General features: G+C 34.5%; 4 protein-coding genes across 7 annotated transcripts; 2 read left to right on the top strand and 2 right to left on the bottom strand.

The window, feature by feature from the left end:
- The first annotated feature begins 8,613 nt into the window (after positions 1-8,613).
- On the top strand, positions 8,614-12,247 carry LOC132161691 (cytokinin riboside 5'-monophosphate phosphoribohydrolase LOG7). Its single transcript, XM_059571867.2, has 7 exons — positions 8,614-8,730; positions 9,628-9,725; positions 10,594-10,624; positions 10,830-10,929; positions 11,058-11,128; positions 11,790-11,933; positions 12,152-12,247. The coding sequence occupies exons 1-7, from the start codon at positions 8,623-8,625 to the stop codon at positions 12,245-12,247; spliced, it is 648 nt and encodes a 215-aa protein (XP_059427850.1). The 5' UTR covers positions 8,614-8,622.
- Positions 12,248-14,558: 2,311 nt separating this feature from the next.
- LOC132192071 (uncharacterized) lies at positions 14,559-18,265 on the bottom strand. 4 transcript variants are annotated; one of them, XR_015909314.1, is made up of 5 exons: positions 17,823-18,265; positions 17,605-17,726; positions 17,458-17,521; positions 17,037-17,106; positions 16,596-16,926 (listed from the first exon to the last, which is right to left on the bottom strand). XR_015909314.1 is itself a non-coding variant. In XM_059607271.2 (4 exons), exons 1-3 carry the CDS (start codon positions 18,148-18,150, stop codon positions 17,459-17,461), a joined length of 513 nt encoding a protein of 170 aa, XP_059463254.1. In that variant the 5' UTR covers positions 18,151-18,265; the 3' UTR covers positions 14,559-14,856; position 17,458. The 4 variants fall into 4 exon arrangements, 3 of the variants coding, with proteins under 3 accessions (XP_059463254.1, XP_059463251.1, XP_059463255.1); XM_059607271.2 differs by lacking the exons at positions 16,596-16,926; positions 17,037-17,106 and adding an exon at positions 14,559-14,856; XM_059607268.2 differs by lacking the exon at positions 17,037-17,106.
- A 414-nt stretch (positions 18,266-18,679) lies between these two features.
- LOC132192196 (Thioredoxin superfamily protein) lies at positions 18,680-22,624 on the bottom strand. The gene is made up of 7 exons (XM_059607458.2): positions 22,265-22,624; positions 21,722-21,796; positions 21,442-21,523; positions 21,265-21,344; positions 20,759-20,884; positions 19,135-19,248; positions 18,680-18,988 (listed from the first exon to the last, which is right to left on the bottom strand). Exons 1-7 carry the CDS (start codon positions 22,487-22,489, stop codon positions 18,872-18,874), a joined length of 819 nt encoding a protein of 272 aa, XP_059463441.2. The 5' UTR covers positions 22,490-22,624; the 3' UTR covers positions 18,680-18,871.
- An 848-nt stretch (positions 22,625-23,472) lies between these two features.
- Positions 23,473-27,324, top strand: EMB3114 (Mitochondrial transcription termination factor family protein). The gene is made up of 2 exons (XM_059607457.2): positions 23,473-24,608; positions 27,073-27,324. Exons 1-2 carry the CDS (start codon positions 23,664-23,666, stop codon positions 27,094-27,096), a joined length of 969 nt encoding a protein of 322 aa, XP_059463440.2. The 5' UTR covers positions 23,473-23,663; the 3' UTR covers positions 27,097-27,324.

Raw genomic sequence — 27,324 nt, 5'->3', positions numbered from 1 at the left:
CGAATCACTTAAATCTTTGTGTCGTGTGTGATTTGATTGCCTAATCTTTGTTATTCCGCATTCTTCTAATTTTTCGCATCTCACGGGTCATGGGAAATAGGATTAATTTCCTAACAGTCTAGGTTGGAGACTTGGAGTTGAAAATCAATCAAGTCTTCAATGAAGGGATATACGAGTGAATGAATTAATACCAAGTATTTTGGAGGGTTGCGGAGAATATTATATATAACTTTTACTACAAGTTTCTTATAAATTGGCTTGATAATTTATGTGGCATTTATTACGTTAACTACTAAACAATTAAATTTACTTGTCAAATTTTATTGCTTGATTTTTTTCACGAAGAAAATATTATTGCATGAGTTTGTAAAGAGATTATAGTATAAAATTGTAGTAATCCAGGCATTTTTCAACATTTTGAGGAGAGCTAATATATGGTAAAACATAATGAAACGATAATTTTGGATTATACACAATATAAAGAGAAATAGAAAGGATTGATCACCATAACTGTTTGTCTAGGATATAAACAATATCTTGTTTCCAAGTAATTAATCTGCTTAGAAACCTAAGCAGGTATAACCTTTCTCCTAGCCTAATTCTTCTCATTCAAACTACAAAAAATGTCTGCGATCACTGGAGTTTTGGGTTGAAAGAGGGACGAGGTTCATTCATAAAGGTAATCAATGTAGAAAAAGACCAGAGATTCTTGAGCCATTACGATGGGAGATAAACGTGTCGTTTACTGGGCTGCAAGATTGAGTCTTCAGCAAATTTTTTTATATATAATAGATGCCTTTTGGAGTTTTATTTTATTTTATTTATTTATATAAATACCACAAGGAAAACCAGGAAAGGGAAAACTAAAACAAGATGCCTTTTGGAGTTGGCATACGGGAAATCAACATATTTAAGTACAACTAGACATGGGAGAAGAAGTCATTATTTTAGTTTGAAAAAGATAGATTAATATATTTAAGTATATAAACAAACACAGGCGAAGAAGTTATTATTTTAGGTTGAAAATGAGAGAAATTATTTCTGTATACGGGGATGTGCTTGCTAGTTGCTGCAAAGGAAAATAGCCGTTTGAAGAAGTATTCGGGATGCACAAATCTCATCGGATCCATTTGCTAAATGGGCCGGATGTGATGTACCCCCAGAGAAGAGTTCACTTCTTTGACCCAACAAAACTTAAACTTGGGCCCAAACCAGAATGAAACAAGCTAATCACTCGAGGAATTTACATAAGGCCTAACTATAGTGAAACTTGTGTTCAATGAAAAAAAAAAAAAAAAGTCCTTGCACAAGAGTATTTATTAAAATACTCTTAGTATGTAATAACCATATATTATTTTAATAGCATGTGCTTCTCAAATACTTTTTTAATAGCATTGGAAAAAAAAAAAAAAAAAAAAAAACACGTCGATCTTTATCATATGCTTAAAGAACACATGCCACTTTTTATAGGCCGGTTATAAGAACTTCTACAACCCATTTTCTTACAATTGGTTAGACAAGTGATAAACATATTGGAATTCAAATAAGAGTTTTTATTGATCACACCCATCAACACTATGAATGTAACGAATTAGGAGAAGTGTTGACCACATTTACTTTATCACTTTAAAAGAATTAATTGAGTTGTAATTTGAGCTCCTTATAATAATTTATAAAGCCTAATTTCATTTAGCACCCGTGAGCTCTAAATGTGAGAATAGCTTTCTTGGTGTAACACTATCCCATTCATAACAATCTCCTAGTGCTTGGGTTTGATCATTTTTGTTGCCCACCTATTAGAATAGCAGAATTGTTTGACATGGCACATTTTTTATAAGTCTATAGGAAGCTTTTCCGAGAAAATGCATATCAAAAAGAGTCTAAAGAGACGTAAAATTTTAAAACGACATAAATTTAAAATTAATTGGTTGGATTTTTAGGAATAAAATATGTATTTTAACATATTATTTTATAATATTTGTTAAAATATGTGTTTGGTCAAATGGAACTATATTTCTAGACATTTTGATTGCTTTTGTTCACTTGTGGCGTGTACACTTATCCGACTTGTATTAAAATACCTTCCAAATCCGATCTTCGAAGGTATTTTAATGCACAAATAGAAAAAAGAAATTGCGTCGTTTTCTTCTGCTCCCCCTCCACGAATCTTTGAACCTTTTGTCTTTGGAGGTAGAAGCAACCACCGAACCCACAAAGAGGAAGTAGCATCTGCAATTTTGCATTGTTAATTAGAAACAATATTTACCTACAAAGTATATCATTGCTCTTAATTTTATATATATATATATATATATCAAGTATAAATCTTATATCTAGGTTTGGTTTTCCACATGTTCCGTGTGTTCAACATCTTTTCGAACTATATCACCAATGCGTCTATTCCTATTCCTATAATTATCTGCGGATATCAAATTAGTTGATCAAATCTCTTTCAGTTTCCTTTCAATTTGAAACTTCATTGCTATGTCAGAATAAGCAAATCAAATGAGAGCCAACACTTACGATTTAAGATCGAGTATGCGTAGCATTTTCTTTGGTAAAATAATAAGAGCGAATCTATTTTTCACTTAATCATTTCACTAATAGATTTTTATACATCACACTTTTATTCCATCTAAAGTGTTAATAGATGGCCCGATCATATTCCCAACAAATTGGCCCTTACATTGATCTCGTTTTGTATTGTATAACCCGCGAACAACGATCATTTTCATTTCAAATCAAATTAATAATATTCATTTTATGATTAATATTTAAAATTTATGTATTCAACCATGTAAATGATTTTACATTATTTAAATATTTTAAAAAACATATAAATATTAACTTTATATATATTATTAAATATACCAACTTTAAATCATAAGCATATACTTAAACCAACATGCTTAATTTTTGCATGAATCTATAGGCCTAATTTGATCAAGAAAACCAACTTTTGGAGACGAAATTGTGCATCCATCCAGAGAGTTGAAAGAACTCGGACTTTATATATATATGTCCAGGGAAAAGCTGGCGAATACCCTTTGGGGTTTGATCCGGTTCCTGCAGTTTTTGCAGTGGCGAGTAATCATTACGTTTTTGCTTGAACTGTGCACCTTGACTGTTTGTTTCCCAGGAAAATTAAAAAAAGAAGAATACACTATTTTATTGTTCTGAGATGTGATTGCATCACCTAGTGCAAGCGTGACGGCATACATTCCGCTGTGGTTCAGTCTACAGCTACACAGGATGCATCTACAACAATCATATGTGAGAGTTTATGTAGATTTTTCATTCTCTTTCTCGCTTTTATTTTATATTTTTAAAACAAAATTATATTAGCAAATAATAAATAAAAAAAATACCATATAAAACACATTAACAAATTGAGCTACAAGACCTGTGCACGTGCTCTTGTCAATTGTCGTATAATCTCCACGGAGTGATTTCCTCTCATTTGTTGGGTAAGAACACTGCATATTTCTCAGTTGTGTCAATGTCAATGTCACATTCCAAGGGAAATCGCTTTGTCAAATCACTTACTATTACTGTCGTGGCCTTTTTTTTTCTTGGATAAGGATTGTCGTTGTAGTTATGAAAAAAGGATTTTCATTTGAAACTGCACAATGAAAGATGAAAGATGTGATGTAAATGTGGTACAAGTATTTTAGAATCTACTATTATTCCATTTATTAAGGGGTGTTTGGTAAATCCCACTGCATTATTCACTTCATTTTTTCTAAAAAAAATATTTTTATTTTTATATCAAATCATTCATTTCATATATCACATTATTTACTTTTTATTACTATTTAAATAAAAAAAAATATTACAAAACAAAATTTTTTACTTTCCAATACCACTTTTTAATTTTTTCATACCAATTATTATTATTATTATTATTTTTTATTCTTTTTATCCATGAACAATGCGGTGAGAGGATGAACAGTACGGTGGGGTTTAACAAACACCCTCTATGAAACAAACAATAATCTAATTACTTTAGGAGATAATTGAGACAATTAGTTCAAATCTCTTTTTCTGATTTTGATTGGAAAAATCGATTACATTTTTCACAAGCCAAAACATGATTAAGAATGTAATTTTAATGATTATATTTGTTAGATCATATGTAGTGTTTTCTCACATGGTTTATGTATATGTAGTGTCTGTATTACTGGCTGTATATATAGGCTCCTTTTGTACAATATTCTTTGTGATTCAATATACAACATTATTCTTAACAATCTCAAATCTTGAAGGAAAATATGTAAAAAAAAATATAGCAATCAAAATTACAGGTAAAACACAACACAAATTTTCTTTAAAATAGATTGATTTTTTTTTTTTTAGTTCAATCTATAAATATGTAAAGCAAAACACCTATTTTTTATAATTATATTAAAAAATGTGTTTCGGGTGTATAGTTTTATAAACTAGATGAAAAAAAATTTCTCTAGTCTAATTTAAAATAAATTCATGTTTAATAAAATATTAATTGAGTAATTAAATTTAGTATTTCGTGCTAACTTATTTTACTTAATTTTCTTTTTACTGTGAAATTTAACTAATTACTAATAAATAATTCATTTTTTCGTTAACTACGTACGACAGCTTTCCATCTTGCCGACAGTGATCCTCGCCCGTCACCCACGTAGTACTTTTTCTTCGATGACGCTGACGTGGAGTCAAGACTCACCGTTGGTAGTTTACCGTCAGACGTGCGTGCATGCACCATAAGAGAAACGGCGGAAAAGCGAGGTTGTCTGCAGTGGACACACGTACGACAAGCCGCCGGCAAAGGACCGACTGTGGGCAGAGCAGAGAGGGACAGACAGTTACATTTGATGTTCCTCTTTCGCACGGGCGGTGACGGATTTCAATACAAAAATTAAGACATCCTGTGCCAAATTATTATTCGTGTGTCAGTGTCAAACTGATGTCTAAACATGGCCTCGAGATTTGCACTTGTCTGAGATCAGCCCCCGAACGATTTTATTTTTTATTTTTTTATTTTTTTATTTTTAACTATCAATCTATTTGGCACGATTTTAAAGATGAACTCAAATTGAATAATAATTTTGGACCAAAGTTTCACTAAAAAAAAAACAATGCTAGAAAATATTCTCAATTTTACATTTTTAAGTGTATGCTCTTTTACTTGGCAATAAAAATTATTATTAAATCCAAATATAATTATCATTTATAGAATATTCAATAACAATTTTTATTGCTTGATTAAGAAATATGCACTTAAAAATGTAAACTTGAGAGTTTTTCTTGCATTTCTCATAAAAATAATCTACAAGATATCCATCAAGAATCCTAACATTTTATTAGATTCATGGCTCATATCATATTTTATAAGCTGGTATTATTCTTACTAATAATAAAGTTGTACGTGGTTACGATCGCTGATGAACCAATCATTATTATTACTGCTAGCGTTCACTACTATAACTGCTGAAAGTGACATTGTTATTATGGTACTCGAACTCGTCAATATATTATTGTTACAACTGAAACAATTATTATTATTATTGCTTAATCTATGTATATCATGTTACTGTTGGAATCACAATTGCTATTGCTATTGAAATTATAATTATCATTATCATTACTGTTGAAATGAAATATAATGATTATTAATTGTATGTACATGAGTTCTCATTTTATTAGATTTTGGGCTTGACTTCTTCTCTAATGAACTTAAACGTAAAGGGAGTTGCTCATCCGATTTCTAACACCTAAACAATTACCAAAATAGCACCACATCATTTAAAAATTTTAAATAACTTGTCATTATATATACAATTAAATAACTCAAAATAAAATTTAGACCTCCGTGAATGTCATTAGCGTGACATTCATTCCGCTCCCGCCTACTTGACCTTCTACTAGTATTAATATAAGCCACCAGTTTTAACAACTTAGAATTTCAGCCTCTCAGAATAAAAAAAGCATTTACGACCATTGGTTTTCTAGACCATGCGCAAAAGCATTTCTAACCTAGTAATTTACCCGTTGATTCCCTAGACGGCTAGACCAACCGCAAATCTATTTTAATAGAGAAGAAAAGTAATTTCAACCTTTTTAATCCAACTATTCTATCCTTTCTTTTTTCTTAAAAGAAATGTAAACGAATTTACAAACAAAGAAAAGTAAGAACCCTTTTGAAAAGTTGAAAGAGAAATATATATCCACTTGGGTTGATAAACCAAACACTGTTTTTTATTAGGGAAAATAAAAATATCTCATCATTCACCAAATATACTCTACTGCAAGCTTATATATTTTCAAAGTCGGACCTACCATTTTAAATAAACATCCTAATTCCATTGTCAAATAACGTATAGTACCTAATTCCCTTGTAGTTAAGATTGTAACTAGCTACCGAGGATTTTAGATCTCACATACACAAGAAAAAAAAAAGAAAAAAGAAAAGAAAAGGAGGGAATGAAAAGAGTATTTCAACTTGGAAAAGTATATGCACAGTTGCACGATAAAGATTAAAGGGTTTTATATTTTTCAAGCTTTGACGTGGCTGGCGCCCGAATGGAGGTTTACACGTGATATCCTGCATGCCCAATATTAATATAGAAGACGAAATCATTATTAAAATACATGAGAAAAATTATATTATATGTTAATTTTTTTTTTAATCATATAAGTTTGCAATATATAAAGATAAAGACGTGACAATAGGGAAAAGATGTCTTTGTGGTGCATTTGCCGCCCGTTACAATTTTTCCAATCAAATAACCATTTTGATTTATTAGAAGAAAAAAATAACCAATTTGATTTCGAGATAAGAATGATTAAGAACTGAATTGTTTGTGAAATTACATTATGAAAGTCCGAATCCATTTAAAGTTATATCATTAATGAACATATCAAGAATAGGAAAAGGACAAGAGTAAATGTTCTAAAATGTATCAAAAAAATTATTACAGATGTTGTTTTGTATTCTTTGCATGATTTTAGTTGTCAACAGCGCAATTAATTAGAAAATAATAATAATAAAAAATCTAAACCCTTCTTTGTAACATAAATAATAGTAATGGGGATAGATCATTTTAGCTTCGTAATTTCCATAAGAGAGAACTTGTTCTTAAAAGACTCTCCATATATATAAGCCAAACGGGATTTTTACACGTCGTCATCAGTTGTCCATTGAGAGACATACGATGTACATACAACCACGAGGCGAGCACTTGAACAGTGTCAACCTCGGAGCATCCACAACCTTAATCCTGAAGAATATATGGCACGGCTATCTGGGATTTCCCTTGCCTTCTTTCTCATCCTCATCTTTGTCTTTGTCATTTTTTTTTTAAATGGTGGAGAACATATCCTGGCAGGACTACTTTACGTACCCACTTTTGAAAAACAAATTCCAAACTTGTATAAGGCGTCACACGGATCAGGTAAAACTCGGCTTCATTGCAGGCATGGCCCCAAGAAATTATTCGCACCGAGAGGGATTCAAACATTAAACCTGATGGGGATGCCACCAAGTCCGCCGAGTCTTTTTCCACTTGAGCCAATCCCTTGCGGTTAGTATAAGATCTTTTCTTTAACCTTTTGGATATTTTATTTTCCTCCCTCCTGTAAACATCTTAAGTTAATTTGATTAGTCCATTATAAAATTTAAGAGACCATGGAAGGAAAAAAATAATTTCTATATGTTCATTTTTTAAAAGAGAAATGTTACGGTTTTTTCAGGTGTTCTCTTCATCTTACGTGAATATTGTTTTCTAAAAATAAAAAATAAATAAAAATTTATCCCAAATTTTTTCTTTTTTTTTTTTTAAATGGGGAATTCTTGTTAAAAATGTGTGAAAGTACTTCATTTAAGGAAAATGTTTAGGCAGTATTACGATTTTTATTATAGTTTCCTTACATATTGACACTCACATGACAATTTATAATTAGTGAAATGGTTGAGAATGTATGGTTGACAAGTCAACCAGTAATTAATTAAATTAACAAGTTAAACTTTTTGCTTAATTATTTTCAAGTATTATTGATTGTGAGAAATTATTCATTTTCTCCTCCGATGCTTTTTTTCATACTCTCAATTTTTAATATTACCATTAGATATGTGGGTCATAATTTTAAAAATTTGGAGTATGGGAGAAGGATTGGGAGATGAACCATGATATCCGTTACATACAAATGATCGTGGTCTAGTTGTACATGATCCAATCTATCATGCGAAGCAGGGTATCTCTGCCCTATTACATAATTTAATGAAATATTTCGTAGTAGGAACACAATTTTATAATTTTCTACAAACGACCTCCCATGATCATATGCCCAATACATAGAGCACCATATAAATAAATAAACAACAAGTGTATATATTTAACTTACTATTTTTTTTTTCCTGGCCATTTATTAATTAATTAATTTCTAAGCATTGGGCATATGTTATTAATTAAGTTTACTTGGCCGAGGAGAAAACAAGTCTTGATGTGCCCAGAGCAAAAAAAAAAAAAAAAATCTTGAAGTGGGTAGGGGATTTTTATATATTTATACAAATACTCACTTTCTTCTCATTCTCAACCCTCCTTGCCCTTGAAAGATCATTATTCCGAGAGAGAGAGAGAAAGAGATATGGAAGAGACAAAGTCGAGATTCAAGCGGATTTGTGTGTTCTGTGGGAGCAGTTCAGGGAAGAAAGCTAGTTACCAAGAAGCTGCTGTCGAGCTTGGGAAGGAACTGGTAACGTTAAAAGTTTCCTTTTTATTACCTTTTTCATGATTCTCTCATCTATCATATGAGGAGGCCAGCAGTTCTCTAAACTACACTTATTTTCAACACATTCTGGATTTCTATTTGTTTTTTTTTTCTCTGGTTTTTCTGTCTCCGGCCGTGAATTAGATTCAATGAGATGTCTGCCTTTAAGGTGCATTCTCTCAGGTGGGGGACAAAAAACTGTTGATCAAGTTGGTGCAATTTGACACCTTTCTTTCTTCCTCTATAGAAGGCCTATATATTTTGTGTGAGCTATATATAATCATCAAATTTAATCTTTTTTCTTAATGTATTTCCTTCTGATGATTTAGTCTTTCCTGCATTCTTTCCTTCTTCTCAATTGGGTGTGGTGGTGTTGCAACAAACAAGCTTCCAACGTGGGCTTATGATTGGTGAGGAGTTAGGGGAAGGTTTAGGGTTTATGTTTGGCATGAGAGAGAGAGAGAGAGAGGGAGGGGAGAGTGCTAGCTGTAACCTGCCTGTCAGTTGAGCAGCCTTCTTGCGTGATCTCTCTCTGTTTTGGAATTTTAAACTCTGTTAAAATAATAATCTCCTGCTTTTTCCTGGGGAACCAAACGTGCTCCCCTTGTATCATGACTCTTTTAAGCGTGTTCCAACATTGGGTACCTCCACAAGCTTCCATGACCAAACCTCCATGATTTTTGTTCATGGGGTTCCATGAAATATATTTATTTCACTCACTGGGTTGTTCAGGGGGTTTTCATTCAATTCACACCAAGTTGTTATTATTATTATTTTTATCATCATCGTCGTCTATTTTGAGTAGTAAATTAATTAATGTTTGTTTTAATGATGGGTTTTGTGACACGTTTTAATGGGTCTGGTTTTCGATGTGCTTTGCAGGTGGAGAGAAGGATTGATTTAGTCTATGGAGGTGGGAGCGTGGGATTGATGGGTCTTGTTTCTCAGGCAGTTCATGATGGTGGGCGCCATGTTCTAGGGTTTGTCCCTCTCTCCCTCTCTCTCTCTCTCTCTTTCTGTGTGTCTGGTCTTGAAGTTCGAATGTCAAGTAAAAGGATAAGGGGTTCAAAAAGACAGGCATCATTTGTCTCCCCATAATTACCTTTCTTGGTTGGTTTTCTTTGGAATGGCTTGCAAATTTCTATGAACTGGGTTCCCAACAACCTCAAAGGCAAACATCATGGGATCAAATGCTGGGGAAGATAAAAGGGATATTCCTTTTTTTTTTTATTCTTTCCTTTTTTTCCTCAGAACAAAAAGGTTCATTAATTTATTTTCAAAGCCTTTGAAGAAGAAGTTCATACTTTGGTGGATTGTGAACTTAATTGGTTTAATTAATACTCTTGATCATGATGTCCAAAGTGGTACTTTGTCTGGTCTTGATCAGTAGAATCTAAAAGTGTGTGTTTTACTAATGGATAGGAGGCTTTTTGAGCGATCGGTTGGATAAAGTTGTAAAGAAATCCTAGTTGTATCTCTTTTGGTCCTCTTGCAGTAATGCCATTACACAATGGCAGAAAGTATGAGAGCTTTTTGACATTAATTTTATAACTTCCTTTTTCTCTTTTTAAATAAAAAGAATTAATTAGCAGCAACTTTTTATTTTTGACGACCGTGCTGCCCATGTCAGGATCGTCGGTCTGTTCTTCTCAACAAGGACTAAAACTAGCTAGCTTGTCTTACGTTGTTGCTCTTTCTCCCAAATTCTTTGGTTTTTCTTCCGACACAGCATCTAAGGCTAATTACGTTTTCCTCAAAACAAAGAAATAGTCTGAGAAATTTGCATAGAGATTATTGTTGGATTGGTGTACTGATATATATTTGTTATTCGGCTTAATTTGTGTGCAGAGTTATTCCGCGGAGCCTAATGCCTAGAGAGGTACTTTTCAGAAACTCTAAAACAACCCCCTTCTGTTATTCCTACCTCATTTTCTTAGGACAATATTATTACACGAGATTTAAATATGTAATTTACAGCAACAAAAATTAATTGAATTCAGATCATTTGCCGTGCTTTCTTTTCTATTTATAAATTTATTCCAAGCAGTACAATTCAATTTAAAAATGGTGGCACATGATCACAGATAACTGGCGTAACAGTTGGAGAAGTGAGAGCTGTATCTGATATGCATCAGAGGAAAGCTGAAATGTCTCGTTTAGCTGATGCCTTCATTGCCCTCCCTGGTATGAATGGCTCCTTCAATCAGATTGCAACGAATTTGGAATTATAAAATATATATATTATTAAATGTTACATTCATTTTCTTATATTGTTAGTATATTAATCATGTACAACTATTCACAAATATCAGGTGGCTATGGCACCCTGGAAGAACTGCTGGAAGTCATTACGTGGGCTCAGCTTGGAATTCACCAAAAACCCGTGAGAAATTTTCTCCTTTTCTCATATTATTAAAAACAATTGTGTTTTAGCAAGTGATCGTAATTCCATGGAAAATGGAGTTTTCTTGATTAAAATACATCTTATTGATTCTGACAACTTCTGCTCCTCCCTTCACATGATAACATGCTTAATGTCGTAGAACCCTAATTAATATTCTGAGTTCACATCAGAAAAGCTTGGGAAAGAGAATTCTTCTCATCAGAGAGGAGTTTTAACGTACTCGTCCCACGTTTATTCCTATTATTTGGCATGTTTTGTCGTGTTTCATGAGCACACGGCTGTTTTTCTGGATATCATTTGTTTAGAGTCCAATTAATCTTATAAGAAAGCTAGCATTCAAATAGAATCAATGCATGTGGTACTTAGTTTGGATTCACATGGAAAGATATCGTAAGATTTGCCATTTCTTAATCAAAATTATGATACGTGATAAGGAGAGGATCTCCGTTTGAATGGGAGAAAAGGTTCTCATATACAATAAAAGACAATAAATTAAGAATATATATATATATAATAGAGTTGTAACTGTTTTTGGTCACGGAATAAAGATCGATTGTTAGCTTGCTAGCTAGGGTGTTAGATGTTTCGATCGACTTGGATATTATAATTTATTCACTAATTAAATCGTAAATATTTGCAGGTGGGCCTCTTGAATGTAGATGGGTTTTATAATTCCTTGTTGTCTTTCATAGATAAGGCTGTTGATGAAGGCTTTATCTCACCAATCGCACGTCGTATTATTGTGTCTGCACCAACTGCCAAACAATTGGTCAGGCAACTTGAGGTATATATATCTGTGCTTTCACTTTCTTCGATCTCCTGATCTATAATTTAATATCATTTTTATTAACAATAATTCTACAAAATAACGGTACTTACACGTCTCCAATTATTAACGTGACATAATTTTTATTTTTATTTTAAATTACGAGAAATTAAATATTAGAAAATTAATATTTATTTATTTATTTGGAAATCTAATGTTTGTTTTAATTGTAACAGGAATATGTTCCAGAGTATGATGAGATAACATCCAAGTTGGTTTGGGAAGAGGTGGATAGACTAAATTATGTACCTGAATCAGGAGTTGCTACGTGATCGAATTTCTGTTGCATGAAATTAATATACATGGCTTTTGAGTTTACAGCCTTAGTATATAGTTAATTATATGGTCTTCAACCGTAAATTAATCTTGAGCAGTGAGCACAGAGCTTTTGGCGCCTTAATTTTTTTTTTTTCTTTCTTTCTGTAGCTGCGCCAGGAGTACTCCGGCCAGGACAATGTCTTAGTTTCCGATATATACATGTCTGAAGGGAAAAAGTAAAAAGTACGTGAAAGAATCAATTTTAAGCCTTTTTTGCATTCTCTATCTCGTATATATATATATATTAAGTGCTTTTTTTTTTGGTCTTTTCATTTTTCTTTTAGTCCGGATTTTGTTAATTATTTTAAAACTTAGGAGCCCCTAAAGGAACAAAGCCATTATTTCACTTCTCAGATGGATTGAAGAATAATCAAAGAATTAATAGAATGCTAATTATCGTTCAACCTTGTCTATATATGCTTTTCGTTCAACAAAATATGCAGTCAACAATAATGAACGGCATTTAATCGTTTCAAATTAAGGAGACACCTTTACTTTGCTTCTGGCATTTAATCGCTTCAAAGGAGGCACCTTTAATTTGCTTGAGAAGGATCCCATCCGAAATGAAAAATATCAAGTTAGTTATATTATAGAGTATTTTTATCATTTCAAAAAATAAAAGTATAAAAATACCCTTCATATATAATTATAGTTCATTTCTTTAATTTGCACGAGGAACAAAATAATCACCAAAAATTCAGGATAAAAATGCTCTAGAAAGGTCTCAAGTTACCGTCCTGTATTAATGCTGGAGAAAGATTGATGTCGTAGCTGCATAATTAGTTTTGAACAAAATTTCTATTGCAAAGTGGTGTTGGGTGATGTTAAAATATTAATTAAATTATTAAATTTATAATTTTTTATTCGTTAAATTTTTAAAATAAATAGTGATTTAATTTATAATAGCGTTAAAAGAGTTTTTTTTTTTAAAAAATCTATTAAAAAAGCATGTGCTACTACTCACATGATTAAAAAACACGTGACAATTTTATAAATTGTTCAAGTTCATTTGAAAAAATCAATCTTCCTCCAACTGAACATTTTCATCATTGAGAGGAAACCTTCTTTTGCTAGCCAATGAGTTACTCCTTCTGTTGTAAAAAATTCAGCATTATTCTGACAACGCCAATTAATTGGCCGGCCATATCAAAATAACAATAGTTTACTCCCATCCACACGTATTCGGTAACCTTTTTAAAGCAAGTTAGGAGGCCACGTCACAAATTTTCAAAACCCAAATTAAAATATATATAAACCAAAGACCTTACTGTTATTTTCATCGTGTCAAAGTTTCCTTCTCATCTGTCGGCCAATTGTTTAATTGTCTGCTATATCCGCAATCTGTGCAGTTCGATGCGACCGCGTTTTAATCAATTTTATTGTCTTTATATTTCTTTCTTGTTTTGAACACGAAGTGTTATACGATTTTTCTTGTTCCAACCAAAGACATTAGACATGAACTTTGGTTTGTATTTGTCTTCTAGCTAGAAGGCATGTGTACGTTTCACGTGTTTGTGACCATAATATTATCTTTGCGGCCCCTATAAATTTGTGGGGCCTCGTTGTATTATAAATTTTTTTAAATTGATATAATTAAATTTGATTGTGAATCGCATGAACCTTTTATAATTAAAGATATATGATCACCCCATATCTGACATTTGTGAACTTTTTAATAGGCTTGGTCCTAGATATGACATTCAGAAAAGAAAAAAGAGAAAAACCATCCAATGATGAGGTTCCTTTAAATTTTTTTTTTTTTGTAATTTTTATTCTCTCTTTATTAACTTTTAATTAGGGCCCTTCATCTCAAAAATCAATTATATGAAAATTCAAGGAAACTCCAAGAAATAATGTGGTTGAATTTGATGAACATGACACCGACCAATGATTAATTAATATTACACAATTGGGTCCAAACTTATTAGTTTAAGTTTTTGAATTGAGTGATGTCCTAATATGTTCTCATTGAAAGTGTTGGAATATATGAAAACGGAAAGAATTCACATAAATATCTCTTATAATAGTACGAGAGCTGATTGTTCGGTAAGACGAGTAGATAGATTGCCATGAGATTCTAAGAACTTCCGTTCAAGTGGGAGTGTAGTCGATGTGGTGATTGACTCATATCTAAGGGAAAGAGTGATGTTATAAACTACAGTTTTATTCTATAAATATTCTACAATGCTGACGTGTAGTCCAACCAATTCTTAGATATTTTTGTACCATATTAATTTATGAAATAAAAATATAATTTACAGCATTTCTCTTTACCATGATTAATCAATCTTTCTTAATTTACCCAGAATCTTCTCCACAATTATCCACAACAAGAAGTTTTAAATAGCGATATCCTAAAATATTAGAACATACTATGAGGCATGATCGACCATCATATAATCTCACGGAAATTCAATGGCAGAGAAGCTTCCGAGAGGGAGAGAGAGTTTGGTCTCTTCCCTTATCAGGAACCACAATCCAAGGCTTCCTTCATTGTCCAAAATCCAAAATCCAAGGCTTCCTTCATTGTCATCAACTCAGGAACTACAAGAAATAGGACCCTCTCTCCATTTAAAACACGGCATCACATATATATACCGTTAAATACAATAATATCTGGGTGGGGTGAGGAATTTTAAGGTACCAACGTGATTGCAAAATTATCGTGCAACCACGAGCATGTTCTTGTTGTTATAATAATTCATTGTGATGATGATCATAATTATGATTAAAAAAATGTGGCTTGGCATATCCAATCTTTGAGGAGAGTTGATTGCTTTGTTTGCCACGAGCTAAGAGTCAACTTCAACTTGGGGATTCATGTGAGGCACATGATAAGTTGTTAATCTCCATTTGCATTTGATTTGATTACATAGATATGATGCAATCCATACAAGATACACAGCAATCAACCAAAATGTCAATAAATCTTAGTCTCTAGGTTTTATTGGAGAAAAACACAGAGACAGAAAGATTCCGACAACAACTGGTTTAGGTATGCTGGTGTAAGCTACTAGATCATGTATGCTTATTGGCATTTAAATATAAGATCTTCTCAACAAAAGAATATAAGAAATCAAAGAACTATCTTCGATTCTTCAACTCCCATCCCACCTAACTCTTTTCTTTAATCTAGCTTAACTGGTAAAAGGATGACCTGGATGAGATCGGGATACGTAAAAGATCTTGCACCTGCTGATGCTGGTATGCCTACATTTAAATATAAGACCTTCTCTGATCTTTCCATCTAAAGATTAAACAAATCAAAGAACAATCTTCTAAAGCTTCACAGTTCACTCCAAGTAACTCCTCTAGTTAATGTTAGATTAAGGGCTCGTTTTGTTTTATGTTTGGCAGCCTACAAAGCGGTTTTAATGCTTAAAAAAAAAAAAAAATCGTTTTGGGAAAAAAATGCCTACCCCGAAAAGCCTAAAACTGTGTTTCAATAAGAAGCTAAGCACCTTAAGGCTCGATTTGTTTTGACATAAAAAATTTTATGCTAGAAAATGTTGATATTTTTCACTGTTCGTTTAGCACTATATATATATATATATTGGGCTCGTATAGAAATCGCCAATTTCATATATTTTTAATATAACTTGTGGAGCTATGAAGAAGAGAGAGACAACAAAGATGAGTTGTGGAGGAAGAGAGTGTAAGAATAGAATGCCTTTAGACGATGAGATTGAGATTATGTACAATTATTTATATATGTTGCTTGCAATTTAAGTAGACAATTGTGAAAAAACCCTTATGAGGTTCACCTGCCCAAGTAGGTGTTCGGGCAAGTAAACCCCATAAGAGACCCTCTCATAATTGCATGTCTGAGGGTGTGGAAAAGCAGCGAATGAACTTTTGGAGAACATATCAGTGTATTATTTTTGCCTTAGTTTGTAACATTAGAACTTGGCTGAATTCTTCATTCCAGTCACAGAAAAAATTGCATAGTTTGCTTTTACTTGTACATATAAATGTATACTCCCATCCCAAATTATTTGTCTGCCGTAGAAGATCAATAACAATCTATCTTTCTGTATGGCAGGAAGAAAGCTGCGAGAAGACCAGTTATTGAAAGGAAGGATTTGCATCCACGGTATATTTGGGTTTTTTCTTTTCTTCTTTTCTTATTTTCTTCACCTTTAATTATTTATCTTTTGTTTTGACAAAGGGAATGAGAAGAAGAGACGAGTATCAAAAAATGCTAACAGCAATGAGTAGATAATAATTATCAAGGAGGAGAGCAGCCAGCAGGGCTCTACCATCTGCCTCATGAAGGTTGAAATGCAGAATGTAAGACAAAAATGAAAAAGAAAGTTCTTATTAATAAGTTCCATAATTGAACATTTGATTGACGCCGTAGGGGACTCAACAAAAGGCAGCGGTGGTGTGTTGAATTCTTGAAACTCTTTTATCATCTGGCATAGATCTTATTGAGCAATTTTTTTCTAATCCTAAAGAGGAATTCCTTGGCTTCAGAAGTTAAGAGTATTTTGATAGGTTTTTGATATGGTACTGCAACTTGTTTTGTCAGTAAGACACAAGTAATACTGGTGTCTATACCCAGGAATAGACATTTGCAGGATTCAAAAGAGCCCCTTGTCAAGATATAGTTGCCCTTAACATTCTTCCCATCCTGCATCATACACAGCAATATAAAAGCTGCAGATATCTTACTTGATGAAGAAATAATTCCTCAAATCTCTAAACAATTTTGCTATATACAAAAGGTGGAGAATAAATTACTAATTGATTCTTGATGCAACCAGATTTCAAAAAGCATGCTATTAGGAACTCAGCCCAGCTTCTTCCCATGCTGTCGCATTGCATTTAGTTATCCAAAAGAGAAGTGTTAAAGTATTAATTATATGATTAAATTCATCATTAGAGCCAATTCGAAACATATTAGTAAAGCACCCTCTCGTTACATTTGTTTATCTAAACTCTTGCATTACACCAATCCATTTGCAATGTTTTTTAAGCCTGACGATTTAAAATGTTTGCAGATTTCTTTTTCTATCTGTCAATAGAAACAGGCTATATCTTTTAATACATGATTATTAGCAGAACTTTGCCAATTTTCTAAAAGGCAATGGAAATGCAAGAACAATTTTCTAAAAGGCCAAGAGAAAGTGAAAAAAGAGCAATAAAGCTGTAGCCATTGTACCTCAAAAGTTTTCAGGACTATCATCCAACTGTTTCTCATCTTCTATATCCACCTCCAAGATTTCCTGAGAAAAAGCAACCGCATATTATTACCAAAAAGAGCAGGGGATTCCATTCAGCTGCCATTTTCAGTGATAAAATGACTCACAGGGATCCTCTGCTTCAGATAATTGGCGACTCTGGCCAGAACATCACTACGTTTGTGCCAAAACCGACCTTTAAGACTAATCTTCACAAAAGGTCCATCTAAATCAGCAAGTTCAACGACTCCTAAAAAACATTTGTTTTTTTTTATTTTTTTTCACCTTTTTAGGCACCAAAAAACCAACAGTTTTTCTACATGTTCAAATAATTACGAGTACTGACCTGTTATGCCGACAGAAGAGTCGAAGATCTGCGCCAGCTCCACACGGGCATCGGCTAAAACCTGTGTAACGTTGTCTTCCGTCAGATCGAGCGGTGGTGGGGATGAAAGAGCGGCTGCTAAAGCCGGTAGCCTCGTACGACTTGTTGATGATGTCGGCGGCTGTGCAACCACTACCATTCTCTTCCTTAGCCTTGGCCTTGGCCTTTCTACGAGATTCCGGATGTTTGAGACAGGAAGAGAATTACAGCAGAGGGCTGATGATAGTATCGCGGACATCATGTGATAATGATGATGGTGGTAACAGCGGAGACACCCCTCCAGCGACATCCCTTTTCACTTCGAACCCTTTTTTCTCTTTCTTTTCTTCTTGCTCTAATCCAGAGGAGGAAATGGATAGCTTTTTGTTGGACGGTATGGACCATTGAGACATAGGGTATCAGCAAGTCGGAAATAATTCCCACGATCCATTTTATGATAAGTTGAACTCGTACGATTAAGGCATAGAAAGCAACATGAATATTATGAAATGTTGGCATCAGACGGCAAAGTGACATCGGAATTCACAACCACTTGACTCAAAAAGGGTGGCCGCCGACCACCCTCTTGCTGTCCGGCCACTCGTTAACATTCTTTTGTACAATTAATTTTTTTTTTTCTAATTGACACACAATACTGCATCACAGTACCATGTCACACCATATGCGTTATTTTTTTAACGGTCCAAATTTAATTTCAAACTTTCATAAGAAAGAGAAAAATGAAATTAAATATTAACCATTAAAAAAACTACAAGAGATTTCCGTAGTTTTTTATTATAGCACCTAAGCAAATCTGATCATGTTTCAAACACATGGTATAGTAAAGGTTGTAGTGCATCTATTGTACTTAACTACATTCATACATTCCAAAAAAACAGGGCAAGGCCTGCATTTATTCCCAACCATCTGCTACTGCTCAAAATTCAAAGACATTACATGAATACAAAACTCGTTTACACCACGCTAATTGAAAAAGACAGGCAACTAGGATCATAAATGGTAGCTCCACTCTATATTGCTGAGAAGTACTCTTTGCTGAGCTTAGGATCTGGCTTCATCGACTTCTCTCCAGGCTTCCATCCAGCAGGGCAAACTTCGTCTGGGTTCTCCTGCACATACTGCAAAGCCTGCAGGACATAAAGCAGCAATGACCAATTTAGAAGGCAGCAAAGAAAATAGGACAGTAAAACTATTCTACACAATAATAAAAATGAAGAATCTTCAAAATTAGAATCCGCCAAATCGCTGTCTTGTCCTTAAAAATTTAATTTACCTGGAGTGTTCTCTTCGTCTCATCAACACTCCGACCAATGGCAAGATTGTTAATGGTGGAGTGTTGGATCACTCCTTCCTTGTCAATGATGAAAAGTCCCCTCAATGCAATCCCCTACAAGATTGAAACAAAACTTCTAATTATAATGCAAAGAAAACTGTAGCTAATGAACTGTAATTAAAATAGCGAAGCATCTATCCCAACATTTAACATGCACTACATTGTACTTTGTCTATCCCATATTGTTTCTCCACTATTCCATCTAATGGTCCAAAATAATGTTGACTTTCGAAGATCAATGAATATAATTTTAGAAACTTTCTTAACTGGACCTTTATTTTATATGAAAAGTCAATATCCCCTTTTCATTTGCTCTCCTTCAATTTTAAATTAAGGACGGTAGTAACTTCATATTTTAAAACAACAAATTAAATGAAGTCCCCTTAATATAATGGATTTGTAAGGCAGACCAAAAATTTGGGATGGATGGAGTAAATTTTTGGTAGCAAAATGTGAACTTTGACCAGAAGTTCCTGATTTGTTCAAACACATAAAACATTAATCAAGTTGGAATTAAAAAAACTCTAATCCTTGTTCGCCAATTTCAATGGACAAGTTTCTTAGATAATGGCATATCGTGACTCAACTATTCAAAGGAATCATTCAAACTTATAAACAGTCAGCAACCATGAACACCAAAGAATATAAACGAAGCAACCAACACCAATAATTCCTTTGGTATCAATTTATTTGTTTTTTTTTAAAAAAAATGGTAATCTAGTCAATCCAGGAAAAAGAAAATAGAAATAAAAACCTAACCAAAGAGAGAGAGAGTTGTACGTTAAACCTTGACCAAGATTGGTTGATACATGACTTTAGTATAACAAGCAAACAACTAATGCAAGACAGGCAATTCTAAGAGTTAGAAAAAGTACCAACGAATAATAAGAACCAAACAGCAGACAGTAAAATTACGGACAAAAAGTGTAACCTGACTCCTCATCATCCAACATAAAATATACGCAAGATTAAGCACAAGATTTTGTAGCAAAGACAATATATGCAAGATTTAATACAACAGCTAGGAACTTTTATTCTGAGATGAATGCCTTTCAGCCTATGCATATTTGAGTATTATATATGCATATATCTTAACATACAGCTACACACTAACAGCCACTTCAGAGAACATTTTCATATTCTGTCTCATGTGCCAACTTTTCTGATAAATTTACAAATGTCTTCAAATTTTGGCAAAGTTAGATAACCCTGATTTCCTGCAAGGAGTTGGCCAAGACGAATCACATCACTCCATACATTTAATTAGATTGTACCACTTCATATGCTATAAAACAGTTCTTGAAACCCATGAAAAACCAGCTAAAATTTCTGTTGGCAACATGAAGCAGAATATTCTAATGGCATTACTTAACACACTACAAAAAAAGATGGCATGGCCGAGTCTTACTGGTATCACATGTTGCCTACAGAACAGCCCATCACACCATGTTCCTATCAACTTACCCATTATGGTCTGATTTTTTTTTTATTGGAAAAAAAAAAACCCCTCAAACATGTTCTTTTAGGATGAAATTCTAGCCAAAAAAAAAAAAGTTATTCATACCTGATCTGGGATTAGCACACCATAGGATTTTGAGATTGATTTTGTGACATCAGAAATCAAAGGATACTTCAGATCACCAAGCCCACCAGATTTTCTGTCTGTTTGGACCCATGCAAGGTGCGAGAACTACAAAAAAGGATAACATAAAGACATCAAGATAAACAAGCAATTTCGAATTTAGGCCACATCAGTAAGCTGATTTTAAAAAAAAAAATCTACTAAGACATCATAAATGGACACACTTCATCCAGACACAAGGGCTACAAAATGGCAACCATCAACTATCTCAAAGTTTTGAATGATAAGCTGATAGATCGATTCGGTTCTACAATATAAACCCTATATCACAATACACAAACTTAAGTGTGTAATATTTGTCACTGAACCAAAAACTAAAGAATACACCAATTTATGAAATACATATGTATTTACTAAGTGAAAAAAAATGAAAGGGTTGCCAGCCACTGGTTTAATAGCCTTCAAATTAAATGGAGGAAACAACTTACCACACTGTCAACTGAAACACCCAATATTTCAGTGTTTAGCTGCTCAAATTCACCATGGCGGTCACTGAAAGCAGTGATCTCTGCAAATGAAGGAGAAGAGAGAAGAGAATAATGGTAACCCTTAGCATCAACTTAATATGTAAACTTCAATTTCTATTAGTTTAGTGTCAAACAAACCTGTGGGGCAAACAAATGTGAAGTCCAATGGGTAGAAAAAGAGAATCACATATTTCTTCCCAATATATTCAGAGAGTTTAACCTGCAATGGAGATGCTTTAATTAAATGAAAACCTGACAAAAAAAATCCATCTCAGCAAACAAACCACTCTATCCATATAAGAATTGGCTGAAAAATTGACCAACACTATAACTCAAATACATCCAATATAATTTGGAGATTGCAAGAAACAACCATGAGTGTTACACAGAATTTGCAACATTATTCTTTATAAACTACCTTGATGAACTCCTGATCAAAAACAGCCTCTGCCTCAAAGTCTGGTGCTACATTTCCAACCAATGGAAGTTCACTCTGCAAAAGGAGCAATTAGCCCATAAAATACACACCAGGATTCATAACACAAAAATATATATATATACAGACACTCCTCTAGAATGAAATGCCCTTATAATAACAAATTTATCAAAAACTTATGGCAGTGAAGCACAAGAGCGCATTAGAGTCTCTTTCTCTCCTTTAATTTCTGATCTTGCTCCATAAATATCGACACTTCATGAATCATGACAGTCCACTCATGACCAATCATCTTCCAATGCAACACTAGCACTACCTTTCCTCTAACTATATTAGCAGAGACATTAAATTAAATTATCCTTATAAATACAAAAACCCAACAATTTTATAACCGTACAAGAATCCTAGGCCATAGCATTGTACACTTTTGAACAGGAACCACACTTAAAACTTCAAACGAAAGAGTTACCAAAAGAAACATTGCAAATCTAGTAATCTACAAAGCGGGAACTGAAAATTACTTACAGAGGCTCTGACAACGAAGCTCCGTCGAGAATGGGAGCCACGAGAGAGCGAGAGGGATCGAGGGGCGTGGGATTGGATGGGTCTGCGGAGGCCGTTGAAGGACTTGGGGATGGTTAGGGTTTGAGAGAAGGGCTTGGAGATCGAGGCCATCGGAGCAGCGGCTTTGGTAGAGAAAGCCCCGGGGTTTGCGGAGAGGAGAGCGGTGGAGGCAGCCGAGCAAGCCATTGTTTGGGATTTTCAGGGGGAGAGTGACAGAGCGTGTAGAAAAGCTCTCACTGGCTCACTCTCTCACAGTGGGAAGTCTAGGGTGGAGAAATCGATTTGGTGGGTGAGAAGATAGGATAGAGTGAAGACAGGTGTGAGCTTGGTGGGAATTATATATTTACCAGTAACCCGGCTCCATACATTTGGGGAAATCGGGAAATCTAGCTGGCTTTTTAAAAAAAAAAAAAAAAATGAAATTTTCATTGATAAAATTTATTTATTTTTAATAAGAGATTGAAATGATAATAATATTGAAGAATAACATTACTCAAATTTTTTATGGAGTAATGATATTCTTACACAAATTTATCATATCAGTTGACTTTTTGTATATTTTAAATGACTTTCCTTTTTCGTTTTTAAGTGACTAATATAAAAAATTACTTTAAAAAAAGCTATATTGATATTCTACATCGATAGGCGTAAAAGTAGCATTTCTTTTTCTAGAATAAATGAATAATATTAATGTGGGCTATATAGATAGGTGTGTTTTGTGAAGAATAGTGGGCCTCTTTGGTAACCCTTTTTTCCTTCATGTATCATTTTCTTTAAAAAAATTAATATCGAACTATTTTTATTTTTTTAACTTTTTATATTACATTATTTATTTATTATTATTATTTAAATAAATAAATTATTACAAAATAAAATTTTTTTACCTTTTAATAAAAAAATTCAAAACTTTATACCACAACGATACTTTCTGGTTACAATAACAAAGGCAAAAACGCTTTGCCAATCGAATTTTAATTCTACCACTAGCAAAATGTATTTTCAAGGAAGCTTTTAGCTTCGGTCCACTGGGCTTGTTTTCAGTCCCCCCTAAAAGGCTTAAACGATCGGAACTGAAGTCATTTTTGGACAAAGAAAAGGAAGAAGAAAAGAACTCACGAGGATTTGAAGTTCATTTCTTCATTTGGGCCTTACCTTGCCCCATGTTGCTTTGTCTCCCTCTCTCTCTCTCTCTCTCTCACTATGAAACATCCTTGGATTGATTGATTTCAGATAGCACTCGAACACAATCTTCAAATGGTAAAGTTTGGAGCCTTATCCTCTACCACCCACACCACCTCCTATACGACCCCCACCAGAGAAAACAAATTTCCCTCACCATCAGCCATGTAGCACCCTAACAATGCACCAAGAAACACTCCATTTCCTTTCCGCCACCGCCGCCAACTCCTCCTCCTTTCCATCCTCTTTCTTCCATCCGAAACCTCACCATGGTTTCCCTTCACTTTCTCGCCCAAGAAACCCCCATTTCCCTCCCATGTCTTCCCTCAAAGCAACCATCTCTGTCCCACTCAAACCCCCCAACACCCCAGAAACCCCCTCCATCTCCCCCACAACTCGCCCACCACCCAATTCCCAGTTCCAAGAGAAAATGCTCTATCTCGACTCCATCGGCCTCGACTTCCTCTCCCTCATCAACCAACACCCTCCGATCCTCTCCGCCCCTCTCTCTGACATCAAATCCACCGTCGATTACATGACTTCCCTTGGCTTCACCGCCATCGAGCTCCGCCGCATCTCCGGCATGTGCCCCGAAATCCTCGCCTCCCGAGTCGCCGACATCGTCCCCGTCTTCACCTTCCTCCTCCGTGAGGCCCGCGTCAACGGCTCCAATCTCAAGCGTGTCATCAACCGACGCCCCAGATTGCTCGCCTGCAGCGTCAAGCACCGCCTCCGCCCCACCCTGTACTTCCTCCAGAGCATCGGCATCTCCGAGGTGCACAAGCACACCTCTCTGCTCTCCGCCAGCGTCGAAGACAAGCTCATACCCAGAATCGAATACTTCGAAAACATCGGGTTCTCGCGCCGAGACGCGGTGTGGTTGTTTCGGCGATTCCCGCAGCTGTTCAATTACAGTTTGAAGGATAATTTCGAGCCCAAATTGAATTACTTCGTGGTGGAAATGGGGCGGGATTTGAAGGAGCTGAAGGAGTTTCCGCAATACTTTTCGTTTAGCTTAGAGAATAGGATTAAGCCTAGGCACCAGTGTTGCGTAGAGAAGGACGTGTGCTTTCCTCTTCCTGTGTTGTTAAAGACGAGTGAGGCACAATTCCGTAATGGATTGGAGGTATGTTGTAATTCTTCCATACCGTTGAGAACTTCTCCTTTGTGGTGTACAAATTGTGATATCCATTCATTCAAAAATATAGTGTAAATTTGGGTTCTCGTTTGTTTCAATTGGTGGGTGTTGTTGAGCAATTTTTGAAAAAATCATTTGGGAATTTTCAAAATTTAATTGAATTACTACAATGAAACTTCTGGATTACTTAAAATCACCGTGTTAGTTATACTATTTACATGGAGTGAATTCGTGGGTGCTTGTAAATGTACTTAGCTTTTATGCTTATGTTGTCTAATATGATGTTAACGGTTCTGTTTCTACCAAGTAGAAAAAAGGCTCCTATCTATGTGATAAGGAAATATGAACATCGTTTGTGAATTGTACAACAATATTTGTCTATTCTTGTACTTTGTCTATACGATATAGGAAAATGAGGTGATCTGAGATGTTGCCCTGCAGATTGGATCCGTGCAGGATCCTTCTATTATACATTTTGAGTGCCAAATATCCCAAAATCTGAGATTTGGACTTGGGCATATTTTGTTCTGGCACGCATTTGAACAGCTCTGGTACTATATCTGTAACAACACTTAGGAATGTTTAGAATTCAGAATACATTTCCGGAATGGAATACCTATCCTGTTATTTGGTTAGTTTATTATTCTTAAGAATAGCTATTTATATTCTTCAAAATAGTTTACATAAATGCTCTGAGTCTGGCAACCTATCCTTCTCGTCAAGTCTGGCAACCTCTCTGTCTCACTACCAATTCTCTCACTATCTCGCTAGAGCTCCGATCCTATGCTTCGATGGCCTCCATGCTTGAGTCCTTCATTGTTCCACGTGCCTTTGCTTTGCCATCCCCTCCTCTCTTTCTAATTGCAGCATCCTTGGCATCTTCACTTGTAGATTGCGCCACTTCAGAGGCCTCGGGCCTGGACTGAGTTCTGCCACTCGCTCTTTTGACTCAGTGAGTTTAAGCTCGTGATGAGCGAGTCACGGTGGAATAGTTGTGTGCGAGGCTCAGGACAAAGCTGTTGAAGATAAGGATAGTCGTCCGGTTCATTTTGTCTTGAAGACCAGGGCGTTCCTTTTGCTTCCCAAATCCAACCAAAAAAAAGAAAAAAACATTTCTTGTCCTCCTCTGGTTTTTTTCTGGGAAACCATGCCCGATACAACCACTTTGACTGTTGCCAAATCTTTCTTTAATTGAGGGTCTGCAATGTGACCACAGGGTGTTAAGTGAGCAAAGTCCTCGCGAGCGAGATCGGGCTCAGCTCGTATAAGCTCGGCCTGTGCTCGACTTGATTATTAAATGAGGTGTTTTGTGAACACAAATACTGGCTCGAATAGTAAACAAAGCAAGCTCGGCTCGACTCGGTTAGGCTTGTGAATAACTCGTATAAGGCTCAAATTAGTAGTTGTTCACATAGTTACTCATATTAATATTACAAATTAATGATTTTTTTTCTTTTTTCTAATAGTATCCTTTTATTATAAAATGATGCATATCATTGATCTTCGAAACCAAGTACTTTACTGTATTGACTTAGGCTCTATACTTGGCTAGTCAGGCTAAGCAAATGCTCATATGCAAGTTGGCTTCTTGAGCCGTTTAAGAGTACTTGAAGTTTAAATTTATAATAAAAAATTAAATAAAATAAAATAAAATATAAGAGTTGGCTCGACTTATTATGAGCTCGATCTCGATTTTTTGGCTTGTTCTTGAGCTCGGCTCGAGTTCGAGGAAAATTTAAACGAGCCGAGCCCAAACAAGGGAAGCTCGCTCAAGCTTGGCTCGTTTACACCCCTCCAAATCCTTTTTCTAAGTCTTGCGCAACTATACATAGGCCCCTTCCTAAGAAAACCCGATCTGAACTGGGATGTACCTGTTCTGATTCCAAATGACAAAAGAACCGGGCAGCGGTAGGAGAGCTAAATTTGTGGTGAGAAATTGGTGGAGGAGATAGGAAATAGCAAGAACATGGGGAAATCTTTGTGCTAAATTTGATGGGTTTTGTGTTCAATTAATCTTGTGTATTATGAGAACAGAGAAGGAAATGATATAACATGTATTTGGCTGTCTCTTCGAAGGCCTTAGATTTTTTAAATGTTGTTTTTGATTTGTCCCACTGTGTTTGTTATTTGTTTTCCCATTTTGTTTTAGAAATCGATTTATGATGGAGTAAAAGTTGAAGGATAACATTGTTTTATGGGATTGGAGTTGAAGTGTAATGTTGTTTAAGGGAATGAAAAGATTTTTATACAGAGCAATTCTTGAAATTGTATATTGTGATTTGGAAATTGCGGTATTTATCATGTTTGAGTGTTTTTATAATTGTTTTTGCTCCATCGGGATATTCTATGCATGATACTCACTGTTTAGAATTTTTGTTTTGTTTTGTTCAATGTCTGTACGAGGTAATGTTTCACTGATATGCTCTTTTTTTGTTCTTTTTTTCATTTTCAGTTACAAGAAGAGATGTTGTGGTAAAAAGGTGTTTTGGAAAATTTGATTTCCAATGATTCCATTTACCAGCAAATTGTCTTTCACCAAATAATGGAATACATATTCAAGGGTGTTACAACCAACTAATTAATAGGAATAACTATTACATTCGAGCTTCTTTTATTTCCGGTAATAATTATGAGTAATGTTGCTTTTTATATACATTTATTATACTCATATCAATCACTTAAAAACATGTCACGTCAATTAACG

The sequence above is a fragment of the Corylus avellana genome, chromosome 10 (genome assembly GCF_965113065.1).
Source record: "Corylus avellana chromosome 10, dhCorAvel1.hap1.2, whole genome shotgun sequence".
Lineage (NCBI taxonomy): Eukaryota > Viridiplantae > Streptophyta > Magnoliopsida > Fagales > Betulaceae > Corylus > Corylus avellana.
The sequence above is the reverse complement of the archived record's forward strand: the minus strand, read 5'-3'. Positions and strand labels throughout refer to the sequence as shown.

Coding starts and splice junctions, on each gene's coding strand:
- LOC132161691 (XM_059571867.2), top strand. CDS start 8,623: ATGGAAGAGACAAAGTCGAGATTCAAGCGGATTTGTGTGTTCTGTGGG. Junction 11,129..11,789: donor TTGGAATTCACCAAAAACCC/GTGAGAAATTTT, acceptor AAATATTTGCAG/GTGGGCCTCTTGAATGTAGA. Junction 11,934..12,151: donor AATTGGTCAGGCAACTTGAG/GTATATATATCT, acceptor TAATTGTAACAG/GAATATGTTCCAGAGTATGA.
- LOC132192071 (XM_059607271.2), bottom strand. CDS start 18,150: ATGTCGCTGGAGGGGTGTCTCCGCTGTTACCACCATCATCATTATCAC. Junction 17,727..17,822: donor CTCTTCTGTCGGCATAACAG/GTCAGTACTCGT, acceptor AATGTTTTTTAG/GAGTCGTTGAACTTGCTGAT. Junction 17,522..17,604: donor ATCTGAAGCAGAGGATCCCT/GTGAGTCATTTT, acceptor GCTTTTTCTCAG/GAAATCTTGGAGGTGGATAT.
- EMB3114 (XM_059607457.2), top strand. CDS start 23,664: ATGCACCAAGAAACACTCCATTTCCTTTCCGCCACCGCCGCCAACTCC. Junction 24,609..27,072: donor AATTCCGTAATGGATTGGAG/GTATGTTGTAAT, acceptor TTTCATTTTCAG/TTACAAGAAGAGATGTTGTG.
- LOC132192196 (XM_059607458.2), bottom strand. CDS start 22,489: ATGGCTTGCTCGGCTGCCTCCACCGCTCTCCTCTCCGCAAACCCCGGG. Junction 21,345..21,441: donor CACATTTGTTTGCCCCACAG/GTTTGTTTGACA, acceptor CTTCATTTGCAG/AGATCACTGCTTTCAGTGAC. Junction 19,249..20,758: donor GTGTGCTAATCCCAGATCAG/GTATGAATAACT, acceptor TCAATCTTGTAG/GGGATTGCATTGAGGGGACT.